This window comes from Callorhinus ursinus, unplaced genomic scaffold (genome assembly GCF_003265705.2).
Source record: "Callorhinus ursinus isolate GAN/ISIS: 27379988/994484 unplaced genomic scaffold, GSC_fseal_2.0 scaffold4, whole genome shotgun sequence".
In the NCBI taxonomy this organism is placed as follows: Eukaryota; Metazoa; Chordata; class Mammalia; order Carnivora; family Otariidae; genus Callorhinus; species Callorhinus ursinus.
Window position 1 is genome coordinate 139,867,599 of NW_027397066.1, and position 14,111 is coordinate 139,881,709.

Consider the following 14,111-nt stretch of genomic DNA (forward strand, 5'->3'; position numbering starts at 1 on the left):
CTAGGTGTGATTTGCTCTGGGGGGTTCAGGAGCTAGAGGTAATCCCTTCAGGCTAAAGCGGTTGGAGAGAATGTAGAACTTTCACTGTGACTTGAAACTTAAAGAAAGCAGAATGGATGGTGAGAGGGGCTTCTCAGGTCAGGGCAGCCACAGGAAAAAGCTTAGAAAAGTGAAAAGGTGGTTAAACCCAGAGGATAGCAATTTGGCTTCTCCATCCAGGGATTCCCTAACCCCTCATTAATGCCCAGGGTCAGCAAACTTCTTAAAGGACCAGAGAGTAAGTATTTTAGGAGTTGTGGGGCATATGGTCTCTGTCACAACTCAAGTGCCCCAACAGTGTGAAAGCAGTCACAGACCTACATAAATGAGTGGGTGGGGCTGTGTTCCAGTGAGACTTTATTTGTGGGTGCAGAAATTTGAATTTTGCCTAATTTTTTCTGGGTCACAAAATATTCTTTTTCTTCTGGTTGTTTTTCAACCATTAAAAAAATGTAAAAACCATTCCTAGCTCATAGGTTCTACAAAAAATAATCACGACCCCTGATTTAGCTCACTAACATGATAAATCAGGAGTATGTTATGCAAATTGAGTATAAACATACAGAGTAGAAGATCCAAAATTTGAAAGCTGTGGGAGCTGTATACAGGTTTAAGTAGTTGGCAAATATTGCTTCAGTATTTAAGTCTGTAAATAAATATTTGAAAAAGCCAAGAGTCAAAATAATACCTCAGCCCACACCATTGCATTTTTTAATAATCTTAGAAAGGAGGACAATTTAGTGGTTAGATATTCTTGCTAATAAATAGAGTTCTATTTAGTTAGTGTTCTCCTAAGAGCAGTTTATATTCTGAAAACAGCTGTGGACTTACTGGAATACAGCCTTTAGATAGTGTGGTAGTCTGGTTGCATATTCATCATTAACTGCCGGATTTCTTCTGCAGGGATGGTCTACATGGCTGGGCTTGTTTTTGCTGTGGGTGGCTTTAATGGCTCCTTGAGAGTCCGCACTGTAGATTCCTATGACCCCGTGAAAGATCAGTGGACCAGCGTTGCAAACATGCGGGACCGCAGAAGCACTTTGGGGGCCGCTGTATTGAATGGATTGTTATATGCTGTGGGAGGCTTTGATGGCAGCACAGGTAACTTCCTTTTGGTCTTTTCTATGTTGCATTAGAATTAACATAGCAGTCAAGTTTAGGGAATAAACTGGGGCAAAATTAGGAGACATTTGAGTGTTCTACAGGTATTATAAAGGTAAGTTTAAAATCTCCCATGAAGAGTTCTTATAAGGGGCGCCTGGGTGGCTCAGTGGGTTCAGCGTCTGCCTTGGGCTCAGGTCATGATCCCAGGGTCCTGGGAGCAAGTCCTGCATTGGGCTCCCTGCATGGCAGGGAGCCTGCTTCTCCCTCTGCCTCTGTGTGCTCACTCTCTCTCCCTCTCTCAAATAAATAAATCTTTTTTTAAAAAAAATAGTTCTTTTAAATAATGGAAGAGTACTAAGTATATAAATTTTCTTCTTTATGCATATCACCATCAGTCCTCTTAATCACGTTTAAAAAGGTAAGAAGTGTCAGTAGCTTGGGTAGGGGCCCTGGGAAAAAGAGGCTAGTCCTATGTATCATGTAATCGATATGTTTACATTCCAGCATTTTCCTCTTTTAATTTAGTCCAATTTAACATAACCTGAAGTACTCTTCCTTAATAATATATATAAAGGAACAGTCACCTCACTTTTTTTTTTTTTAGAGGAGGAAGTGAAGAGCATTGTGCTTTATTACAGGTTTATCATCCGTGGAAGCATATAATATAAAGTCTAATGAGTGGTTTCACGTGGCTCCAATGAACACAAGGAGGAGCAGCGTAGGTGTCGGTGTTGTCGGAGGTGGGTGCTGACAGTCGTTTCAGGTGAACCTTTCCAGGCACGGATGGCTTCTTGATTGCTCCAGGGGAGTCTTCCAATAACCTAAACACCAGTTTTCTAAATGGGCAAGCAAACGATCATTTAAACAAGGAAAGGAAAAGCCATTGCCAAATTGTATTATTTTTTAAAAATTAGCTTGTGTATATAACCTAAGTTGTGGAAGCCCTCGTTCTCCCCCTCCTTCTCTCCGTCTTCTTCACCCCTTTCTTTCTCTCTCTCTCTGTCTGTGTGACCTATATAAAACTGTTAACTGATCTTAATTCAGTTGTTTAGGGAACAAATCAGATGACATATGTGCAAAATTTTACTTCTGGAGAAAGGCTGTTTCACATTTAAGAGGATGGGTTGCCACGATTATTTATTTATATCCTACCTTGTCCACCAAAAGAGCTTAAGAAAGGCTATAGCTATTATTTTTTGGTGTGATTTTTTTTTTTTAATCTGTTTGGGCAAATTTGTGGGTTCTCGCTCTCTCCCTACTATTGGTATAATTCTTTGTACTAACTTTTTTTAAAAACTTTATTGTGATATAATTCACATACCATACAATTCACCCATTCAAAGTGTACAATTCAGTGTGCACACATCACAATTCATTTTAGAACATTTTTATTCCCCCAAGAAGCAGCCCCACTTCCCTTAGCTGTCACCCCCATCTCCCCAGACCTCAGCAGCCACTAATCTACTTTGTCTGTATATAAATTTCCCATTTTTGGACGTTTCATATTAATGAAATAATACAGTATGTGATCTTTTGTGACTGGCTTCTTTGAAAATAATGTTTTCTGGGTTCATCTGTGTTGTAGCATTTACTAGTACCTCATTTCTTTTTATCACCAAATAATATTCCACTGTATACTGGTACTAATTCTTGATTTAACTTTTTTTCCCATTTTACTAAGATTACCAGGATATTTAATTCTGTTTCCCACGATGTTGTTCGCTTACCAAATAATATTATCCAAAGATGCAATGAGTGTACTTTGTTTTATTATTCAGGTTTATTAATGAAAATGTTAAATTAATATCATCAAATACACCCTGCAGATCTTCATAATGTGGTTTGGTAACTTCTTCGATCACCATTAGGCAAGATCTTTATAGTTTATAAAAATCAGTAATAAAAGGGAAACTGCTACTCTGGAGGAAAATACTTTATGCCTTGAAAAAATAGCTTTTTATGAATTTGGCTTTCTTTGTGATTCCCTGTTTAGGTTTGCTCTATGCTGTAGGGGGGTATGATGGAGCTTCACGTCAATGTCTTAGCACAGTAGAATGCTATAATGCTACAACAAATGAATGGACCTATATAGCAGAAATGAGCACCAGACGGAGTGGAGCCGGTATGTAGGAAACTCATTTAGATTAAAGCACAAAAATGATGGAAAAGAATTAATAAACAAGTGAAATGATTCATTGGCTTCTCTTTATATTACCAGAAAATATATATACTGATTTTAATAACAATGTTAAATCTTTTGAATTAATTATCTTTAATTATAATTAAAGATCACTTTGTAAAATTCCTAAGTGCTATATTAAAGGCTTCTTGTATCACTTAATTATTTATATTTTTTGGCATTCTTTGAGTTTTTGTTCTTAGTTCTTCTCGAACTTCATAATCAAGTCTCTTCATATCCATTTCTTACAAGTTTTGTGCTTTAAAACTGGTTTCCTTTTCCCGTGAAAGTTGTTTTCAGAAGGATTATGTTAAATGACTTTCCTCCCTGTGTTTCATCCTCATACTATTTTTTATTTTATTTGACATGCCTTTCTTAGAATAGTTTTTTTAAATTTTTTATTGTTATGTTAATCACCATACATTACGTCATTAGTTTTGGATGTAGTGTTCCATGATTCATTGTTTGTGCATAACACCCAGTGCTCCATGCAGAACCTGCGCTCTTTAATACCCATCACCAGGCTAACCCATCCTCCGACCCCCCTTCCCTCTAGAACCCTCAGTTTGTTTTTCAGAGTCCATCATCTCTCATGGTTGGTCTCCCCCTCCGATTCCCCCCCCTTCATTCTTCCCCTCCTGCTATCTTCTTCTTCTTCTTTTTTTCTTAACATATATTGCACTATTTGTTTCAGAGGTACAGAACTGTGATTCAACAGTCTTGCACAATTCACAGCACTCGCCATAGCACATACCCTCCCCAATGTCTATCACCCAGCCCCCCCATCCCTCCCAGCCCCCCACCACTCCAACAACCCTGTTTGTTTCCTGAGATTAAGAATTCCTCATATCAGTGAGGTCATATGATACATGTCTTTCTCTGATTGACTTATTTCACTCAGCGTAACACCCTCCAGTTCCATCCACGTCGTTGCAAATGGCAAGATCTCATTTCTTTTGATGGCTGCATAATATTCCATTGTGTATATATACCACATCTTCTTTATCCATTCATCTGTTGATGGACATCTTGGCTCTTTCCACAGTTTGGCTATCGTGGACATTGCTGCTCTAAACATAGAATAATAGTTCTTACTGAGATTCTCATTTGTCAAATCAATTCATTTCCATTTTTTGTGTGCTTTAATATTGACTTACTTTTGTAAGTCATTTGAATAAACCCTAGTATGTTACAAATTTGTCACTTTTACTCTACTATAGTTTGGTTCTTTGTGTTTTATAGGTGTTGGTGTGTTAAACAACTTACTGTATGCTGTTGGGGGTCATGATGGTCCTTTAGTACGAAAAAGTGTTGAAGTGTATGATCCTACCACCAATACATGGAGACAGGTTGCAGATATGAACATGTGCAGAAGAAATGCAGGTATCTGTCTAGCTTACGATTATGGAATTTATATTGATTTGTATTCAGTTTTACTAGTATTGCCGTATATTTTCATTCTTCTTTTACTGATTTGGGTTTTCTAATAGATGAGCTCTTTAAACAGAAACTTATGTAGTAATCCTATATAGTGAATGCCTAGCATAGTGGCTACTTATTGGTGATAATGTAGACTAAATTAGAGGAAGAGCCCTCTATATTTGATGCTTAAATTCATCCATTCTTACCACAGATATTTTTGAGTGCGTACCATGTATCACGTACTGGAGATCCCAGTCCTCAGGGAATTTAGTCTGGTTGAGTAAATATTTATACCAGGTTAAAAGCTCATTGTTTATCTTGAATCTGAAGCTTGAAGAAGCTAACCCTAATTTAATATAGTTCATGATTTCTAAAGTTGGGAAAGCTAAAACAACATATCAACAGTAAGTAATTTTTTTAAAGATTTATTTATTTGAGAGAGAGAGCGAGCATGAGCAGGGGGACGGGCAGAGGGAGAGGAAGAGAAATCCTCAGGCAGACTCCCTGTTGAGCATGGAGTCCGACATAGAGCTTGATCCCAGAACACTGAGATCATGACCTGAGCCGAAATCAAGAGTCGGACACTTAATCGACTGAGCCATCCAGGTGCCCTACAACAGCAAGTAATTTTAAGAAAGCTGAGGTCTTCACGATTAGGGAACTAACTGCTTAAAAAGAAGACTGATGGAAGGGAAATAGAAATGGAAAATAGATTCAGGATAGATAAATCGTCTTTTCAGGAAATGCGAGTCATCTTTAAAATGCCATTATCTCCATGCCATTTCCCATAGTCCAAAATAAGTTCCTCTTGATTCTCAAACTCACTGTACACCACTGGATGATTTTGCAAGATGCACCCTCCATCCCCCCCAAAATGCTCTTCTTAATTTCTCTTTATTTTTAAAAAATTTCTAATTAAGTGATGTGATTGTGAGGGAAAAGTAAGTAAGTGGGACTGCAAGGATCTTTCCCTTCATCCAATCAGTTGTATTTGGTGAGGTACTAAAAATCTCTTGGCTATAGATAGTCCAGAACCATGGTAAGACCTACAAATCTGGGCCCTAAATAGAATAAGTGCTTGACCCTAATATACATATTAAATTAGAAAAGCCACAGTAATATGTGCATGTGCCTTGCTGCATTGGGAAATTTATTTGCATTTTGAGCTTTCATTATTTTCCTAAACACTGGAATAGTCTGATTTTTTCCCCCTCTACCTATGTTTTATTGTTTTCAAATCAAAATTAGCTCATTTCTTCTAGCTAGAAGAATAAGGCAGTAATTTGTATATGCAGAACTATCATCTTGCTCTTTTTAAGCAGCTGAACTACATTAAAATGATATGAGTTTGCTTCTTGTCAAGAGATTAGAATAGTAACACAACTGAATTTGAGAATATCCATTCCATTTGCACAGAAGATACTATTGCTGGGGCGCCTCGGTGGCTCAGTCGGCTAAGCATCTGCCTTTGGCACAGGTCATGATCTCAGGGTCCTGGGGTTGAGCCCCACATTGAGCCCCACATTGGGCTCTCTGCTCAGCAGGGAGCCTGCTTCTTCCTCTCCCTCTGCCACTCCCCTTGCTTGTGCTCTCTTGCTTTCTCCCAAATAAATAAAATCTTAAAAAAAAAAAGATACTATTGATAGTGCACTTTTAAATGTTGTATAGAGGTTTGGACTCATTACTTTGTTATGTTAAAAATCTACAAGCATCTGTTAATTATGTTAGCAAAATCATCTACAAAACTACAGAAACCAGTGTGTGGGCAGCATCCTTCTGGATGTTTTGATGCTCTCTGGTACCAGTTAGCTCTGAATCTTGTTTAAAATTATTAAAAATATGCTTTTAAAGTATATATTAAAATAAAGAGATTTTACAAGTTTACTTTTTAACTCAATTTTCTTTTTAAAACTTTACATTTAGAAAACAGTTGCATAAGTATGCAAAAAAGTATACAAGAGGGATCCTTGTTCATTGCAACATCATTGATAAGAGCAAAAAAAAACTGAAAATAATATCTATCAGCAAAAGACAATTACATTATGGATTATAGATGGAATACTATGCAGCCATTAAACATTATGTATATGTATATTTATTAACTTAGGGAAGTGTCCAAGGTATGTTGTTTGGGAGTGGGTAATAAAGTAGTGTGTGTAGTATAAGCAACTTTAAGGTTAAAAAAAGAAGTATCTGAGTATATATGCATAGATAAGAGTCAGCAAGAATAGCGATCAGAATTTCAATGGTCATTATTCTAATTAGCACAGAATTAGAGGTGATTTTTTTTTTTTAAGATTTTATTTATTTATTTGACAGACAGAGACACAGCGAGAGAGGGAACACAAGCAGGGGGAGTGGGAGAGGGAGAAGCAGGCTCTCCACTGGGCAGGGAGCCGGATGCGGGGCTCGATTCCAGGACCCTGGGACCATGACCTAAGCCGAAGGCAGACGCTTAATGACTGAGCCAGCCAGGCACCCCTGATCTTTTTTTATATATGCTTTTCTAGATATTTTGAATTTTTGCCAAAAATGAGTTATTCTAGTAATAATGAAATAAATAATGCTTTTCTCTCCTTTTACAGGAGATAAAATAGTTAATCATTCAGTATCATTTCAGAATTCAGAATAATTTTTACCTTCTACCAATATATATTTTTTCTTTAGGATTTCCTAAGAAGCTGACTTCGGGAGAGTTAACTAAACTGTTTGACCTTTAATTTTTTTTTTTTTTAACAAAGTAAGAATTAAAATAGTTTCTGATCTATAAAGTAAGATTATAAAGATTAATTGAAACAATGCCCATATAAAACAACTACTACATAAATGGAACGAGGAGGAGCTTGGAAGTGGTATTGACTGTCACATATAAAGGGAATTGTTTTCATGTTCACCATCTTCTCTTCTTGCCCCTTTTCAAGGAAATAAGTGTCTCTGGATGACCTCACCAAATACATATAGGGATATTTATATTTACCCAAATTTTTAAAATAATTGTTTTCTCTCTGCATAATTTTTTTAAAGGAGTTTGTGCAGTTAATGGTCTGTTATATGTAGTTGGCGGGGATGATGGTTCCTGTAACTTGGCATCTGTAGAATATTATAATCCAACAACTGATAAATGGACAGTTGTGTCATCTTGTATGAGCACAGGGAGAAGTTATGCAGGTAATAATTGTCTAATTTTCTTACGGTCTTCTATTAAATGAAAAAAAATTATGTCATGATTTTTATATTAAGAATGTTCTAGGGAGAATTTTCTCAAAGTAATTTCTTATTCTCAAAATAATTAATATTGGATGTATATATTTTAAAATAAAGCACTGGTATTGTTTTGTCATTCTCCAGTCATTTGAATTCAAAATCCCAAACCTTTCTAGTGCAGAATCGTATAGTAAAACCTAATATGGCTAAAATCTGTATGGAGTAGAGTGGAGTTCACTATGTGGTAAGGCTTTCATTACTCAGATATCCAAAAAATAGGACTACTACAACATCTCCCCTGGCAGGGTGCCATGCAATAGTACTTTAGTGAGACTGTGGAGTAATTTTTCTTACTTAAGCATAGCATTGGGTGAATGATAAAATACCATTTTGGGTCCATTCTCTTAGTAAGAGAAATAGTAATAATCTTTAATGAATATAATGATGAGTCTTTAAAGTTTATGTTGCATATTATTCTGATGATAGATACATATGTATATTGCTTTAAATTCTAATATTCATTCTAATATTGACCCAGGAGTGGAGATTAAAGAGTTTATACTAATTAGCCATCACTGTTATTTATGTATCATCCAAAACAACACCTAATAGAAGAACTATATACAGTAGGCTCCAAGAATAACATGGCTCAAAATTAGGTGAAATTTTTTAATAGCTTTTTATTGAGATATAACTGACGCAGAATAAATAGTGTATATTTAAAGTGTACAGTTTTATTAGTTTTGACATATGTATATACCCATGAACCCATCATCACAATCAAGATAATGAAAATATCCATCACCCCCAAAAGTTTCTTGTGTCCCTTTGAGTATTAGGTGAATTTTGATATTTCCTAACTTAAATTATTTTGCCTTAATTATAACCATAAAGAGCAAAAGAGTAGTTCTGGATTAAGTAGTCTGATATAGTTCTAGTCCATAACTGAGTAGAGATTTCACTGTCATTTAGATTAAAATGATAGTAGTATTCAAGTTGAAGAAAGATCTTGAAACACCATGATTCGTTCAGTCCCTATTGTTTCAGTAATAAAGAATTCACTCTTTTCTCAGACGTACAGAATGCTGCCTGTGACTTCTGTTTTATTTCTTTCTTTGCTCAGGGGTCACAGTTATTGATAAACCATTATGAGCCGGAAGGACATTTTTGGCATATTTATACATGAGAAGCAGGCTTCACCAAGTATTTCTGAAGCGACTCAGAGTCTAGCACTTCTCCACTTGTGGCTGCTCTTTAAGTCTCAGCAGAAGATCAGATCGGCTGCCTTAATAGGCCTCAGATACTGAAGATTATTTTTGGTAGAAGCACTGCATAGGCTTTTTCTGCAATGAGCAGCAGCTGACTGAATTTTAATAAGAAACCAGGACTACAGTACTTATTCTGTAGTCTTTAGACAACAGTTGCTTTCTTAAAGACTAGTTCTTACCAACCTTGAATGACTATGGATTATTTTGTGAAGGACGATAAAGTAATGTGTGTTCTTGTAAAATTAAATTTTATCTTCCTTCTCCTGAAAATCTGTATACACAGGAACTGAAAATCTTTGAACAGGTATTAAAATCTGTGTAAGTATACAAAGTAGCTGAGGGATAAAACTGTTTGCTTTTATAAAATATCTTTGATTACATGAGTATAATAAATTGTGTGCATATAAATGTGTGTCATATGCTTTCCTTTAAATATGTTTGAAAAGATGTTTGAAACTTGATTATACTATTTATAATTGGCACAGTACTTTGAATTATGCCAGTACTACATTGTAAAACAGAGTTGTATTTTTTGATATTTAACAATGCTTAACACTTTAAAATGCCACTTCTGAGGAATGAACATGGTGTAACACACTTAAATATGTGTGATGCCAAACTTTTTTAAATAAAATATAAATTATGCTTATTTATTATTTTCTTTAGTTTAATCTTGGTCATGTTTTGGTGTGTATTTTTAATTTTTTTCTTAAAGTAACTCTTTGGCATGAACATTACTACAGGTTTTTGATGAATATAATGAATGTATGGAATTCAACTGAATTTGCATGGTCTTAAGAATTTTTTCTGTGTGTATAAATTTAGCTGCTATTAACAGAAGAGAGAATTTTCTGTGAGTAGCCATGTGTGTTGATCAAATACAGTTTTTCTGAGATCTTCAATTAATCTCACTTTAAAATGACCAAAACATGTCTTTCTTGAATATCTTTGAATAAAAGTTTGTATATTATTTGTTTCACATTGTCCTTGATTTTTATCTATTTAGTTTCATATTAAAAAGTTGCCTGTTTTGTTTTTCTGTTCTTTTTTAAAATTTGCATTTTCTAACTTCACAAGTCAGTATTTTTAACTTGTTGCCAAAGGAACCTAAAAAGCAAGTCTCTTATAAGTAACTGAAGTCGTTGAAAATTTGCGATCCAAGAAAAAGTTATCTCAACCATCAGGGAAAAGTCTCCCAAGTATTGGTGAAATTTCAAGTTTTTATATTCCTTTGTCCCTAATACGAGTCGAAGATGACAATAAAACAGATAGCAAAGGACCAAAAAGTAAGTCAAAGAAAAAATACCTACTCCCGAGCAACTGAGAAATAAATTGTGGTTTTGATACTAAATCAAAGGAATTGAGAGGATGGGGGTGGAGGAGTGGGATGGACAGCTTAGGCTGCGGACCCTGAGAGGGTGCAGAGGGGAGGGGGATGAGAAGGAGAAAGTGTGATGGGGTATGGTGGCTCTGCCTCGGAAGAGGAATTAACTCATGAACAGAAGTTTAGGGAGAACAATCGATAATCAAGAGCAAGAATTATACCTATGATAAAATTTCCATTTAGTTTAATACAGAGTACTGAAATTTAAACATAAAACCATACTTAATACTTATTTGAACTTTTAATTATAAATGGAAATATAAGGTATTTAATCAGAAAAAGAAAAAGCCTCTGCTTACCTTAAGAAAGAATGAATTTCTGGGGCACCTGGGTGGCCCAGTCCTTAAGCGTCTGCCTTCGGCTCAGGTCATGATCCCAGGGTCCTGGGATCAAGCCCCGCATCAGGCTCCATGCTCAGCGGGAAGCCTGCTTCTCCTTCTCCCACTCCCCCTGCTTGTGTTCCCTCTCTCACTGTCTCTCTCTCTGTCAAATAAATAAAATCTTAAAAAAAAAAAAAATGAATGCATTTCTGCATCAGTGTGGCTCCAGGCACATCCACTGTCAACAAACATGTTCAAGATCTAATGAACTTGGAGCACTATTAGCTGTTTTGGTGGCATCAAGGAAAATGTGTGTCATTATCTTTCCTGATCACTTCCAAACACTAATATTCTATGAAACCTCTGTGAATTATCAATTAAAGATTTATCAAAAAAATAAATTTTTAAGCTTTTCTTGAAATGCAATCTATTAAGGTTATAAAGTCTTACTTAGCATGTCAAGTACCTCCTTGTCTTTACTTCCTTCAAAGCTTTAATAGCTAGACTATAAACTAGTTTGCCAAGGTTTGTCAGTAGGTAGATTCATAACTGTCTTCAGAGGCTTTGGATATACCCTGCTCCCCCATACCCCTCTGTCTTTCCAGTTTGGAACGCCCTACCTTTAAAAAAAAAAAAAAAGGCATATAGAAGTATTCCTGGCTTGTTCTATTATTGTATGAGAAAGAGAGATCAGAAGTTGAGGCAGAGAGGCATTTTAGAAATCGTGCCAAGGAAACAGCACCAGGTTTGAGCAGCGTTCAAGGCTAGATTTGGGTACCCGCATTGTGAAGCAACTCTGCTCCCTGCTTTGCTTGGATCTATGCCTTGTTAGCCAAAAGCGCTGGTGGCTACAGTTAAGGTGGATGATGTGTATACTGCTAGGAGACTTTGACTTCCCTTCCTTTTCCTTGTGGACTCTGGCATATGATTCCTGGTTTTTATTATCATCCCTTATAGCAGGGGGACCTGGGTATTTATAATCTCAGCTGCTGACGGGTTATGAAATTTCTCCTTTAATAGATACAAGGACAGCATAATACTACATTGTGATGTGCTAAACAAGGCTGCCTCTTGTTTCAGTCCTGACTTGTATGGCAGTCAGTGCCTCGTTTTGGAGAAAAGGTTACATGGGAGAGTGGAATCACACTTTGAATCAAGACTCTGGGGTTCCAACCTGGCTTCATGACTCCAAGGAAAAAAGCAGTGTGTGTATTGGAAAATCTATGGGCATAAGAATTATAAGGCTCTGAATTTGCATCCCCCCCCATTAGCTGCTAGCTGTGACTTTAGACATTTACTTAACCTCTGATCCTTATCTTTCTGCTCTAAAATGGCAACAGTAGTGTCTCCGTCACAGGTTATTGTGGAATTTGAAAGAAATGATGTATGTGAATATGCCTAGAATACAGAGGACCCTCAATAAATTACCACTTTTGTTACTGTTCTCTGGTCCCCCCCTTTCTTTATTGTAGGGAAATAAGTGAGCTGCCATATCTGTATTTCCTTTCAGCTCTAAATGTCCAAGACTTAAAGTAGTAATTTGACCCCTCCAATACATACACCTGTTCTGATTTAGAAAATATATCTACTGTGGTAGGACTCCAAGTCTGAAATGATAACCAACATTTACTGAGCACTTCCTGTATTCCAGGTACTATGCAAATGGCCTTACATAAATAATATTTACCCTCTTAACAAACTTTTTTACAGAGGTACTAGATAAAACTTGGAGAAGTTAGCACACTGCTAATTGACAAAGCCTGGTAAATCTGACCCCTAGTGCATGTTCTTCACAGTACTGGAGAAAGTGCAGCAGGTTTGGGCAGATGGAAAAGCCGACTGCAGATGCAGTCACACCCACAACCTCAGCCAGTAAGAGGGGGAGCTCTGGAGCTGGTGAGGGGCTCGGCCATTGTAATCCTGCATCAACCAGTCACCGGACTCAGGCTGCCCCCTGGAGAGAGGATGTGCCAGTGGGGAGAGGTGGCTCTCCTTGCCAACACTCAGTAGCTGAATGCCTGCTTCAGTCCTGAAGAAGGGGACCTGAGTGGTGCACCGCAGCATCCACTCCAGGACACCATTCACCTTCCTTCACAGGCCTCCTCTAAAGATAGGGCTCTGACCACCCAAAGGGTAGATCCCATTTCTTTTCATTTGATTAGACCTCACTGTCATGATACTTTACAGAGATGTCCTTGTCAGACATGGGACAGTTAGACGAGAGACATCCCTCAAGAAGGAACTGCCTCAAGCAGATGACCCTGAATTGATAGGTGATGGGGGGGTGGGGAGATGGCTGATTATTTCAGGCAGAAAAACTAGTTTGAGCATAGCCCTGAGAGAACAGCATCCTGTTTCCCCAAACTACTGAATAGAAAGTGCCTTCGACTAGCCAAATGGTGCCTTTGTGTGAATTTTTAGAAGGCACTCTTAGGTTTAAATTCGTATATTATTACACCATCTGTACACGCTACTCTTATTCCCTTGTACACAAGTGGTTTAGTGTTGAGAGATGGCTGAGATGAGGCCAGGGCAGTAGACAAGTTGCAAGTGTGTCAAATCCTCTGTGCCCCTCCACCCCCGGGCTTCTGGAGCTCCCTGTTTCCCCGTAGATTATACCACCTGGGCGTTCTCGCAGCCCATGCACTACTGGCTAGGTCAAGGCCTTAACCCCCCTCAGGGGAGCAGCCATCTGCCATCTGTTATGTCAAATCATTTTCTAAACTTTTTCTAGCTTCCGGTTTTCTCATCTGCAAAATGGGGATAATGATAACTCTCTAGATGGTCGCAGGAGATATACTGCAATGGAAATTCTCCATCTTCCATATATATAGTTGATTAAAGGATACTGGGGCTGGGGAAGAAGCAAGGAAGGAGAAAGACCTAAATCCAAGGTACGCCAGAGAAAGGCGGAGCTATCTGTAAACACAAAACAGTCAAACTGCATTTATACTATTCTCTTTTGGCGAAACGACTGCTACACAAATCACATCTTAAAGTCGCGGGGAGGACGGCCTGGTACCCTCTTACCCGCACAGCGCTGGCGCGGCAGGAACCACGAAGGAACCATGGTTGCCAAGGCAACCCCTCGCGGCGGCCCGCACGTAGTGGCCGTCCGAGTCCAACCCCCTCACGCCGTCACGCGTCCTCGCGCTTCCCCGCCCCTAGGCGCGCTGCGGGGCTGACTACTG

General features: G+C 37.8%; 1 protein-coding gene and 1 long non-coding RNA gene across 6 annotated transcripts in view; one reads left to right on the plus strand and one right to left on the minus strand.

Moving 5' to 3' along the window:
* KLHL2 (kelch like family member 2) overlaps positions 1-10,186 on the plus strand; it is a 97,023-nt gene extending 86,837 nt beyond the window's left edge. For 3 of the 4 annotated variants that reach the window (XM_025874414.2, XM_073892460.1, XM_073892459.1), the window contains 6 exons: positions 943-1,140; positions 1,782-1,883; positions 3,137-3,265; positions 4,565-4,705; positions 7,769-7,912; positions 9,072-10,186. In XM_025874414.2, the coding sequence (XP_025730199.1) occupies positions 943-1,140; positions 1,782-1,883; positions 3,137-3,265; positions 4,565-4,705; positions 7,769-7,912; positions 9,072-9,100 (743 nt within the window). In that variant the 3' untranslated portion in view covers positions 9,101-10,186. The remainder of the gene's footprint in view (positions 1-942; positions 1,141-1,781; positions 1,884-3,136; positions 3,266-4,564; positions 4,706-7,768; positions 7,913-9,071) is intronic. The other variant, XM_073892458.1, reaches the window with a different exon arrangement.
* On the minus strand, positions 4,147-14,044 carry LOC141372667 (uncharacterized). Of its 2 annotated transcripts, none has more exons than XR_012378070.1 (3): positions 13,951-14,044; positions 10,900-11,083; positions 4,147-4,390 (listed from the first exon to the last, which is right to left on the minus strand). It is a non-coding gene; the product is annotated as an uncharacterized lncRNA (long non-coding RNA). The 2 variants fall into 2 exon arrangements; XR_012378069.1 differs by having other exon boundaries at positions 10,900-11,101.
* Between the last annotated feature and the right edge of the window lie 67 nt (positions 14,045-14,111).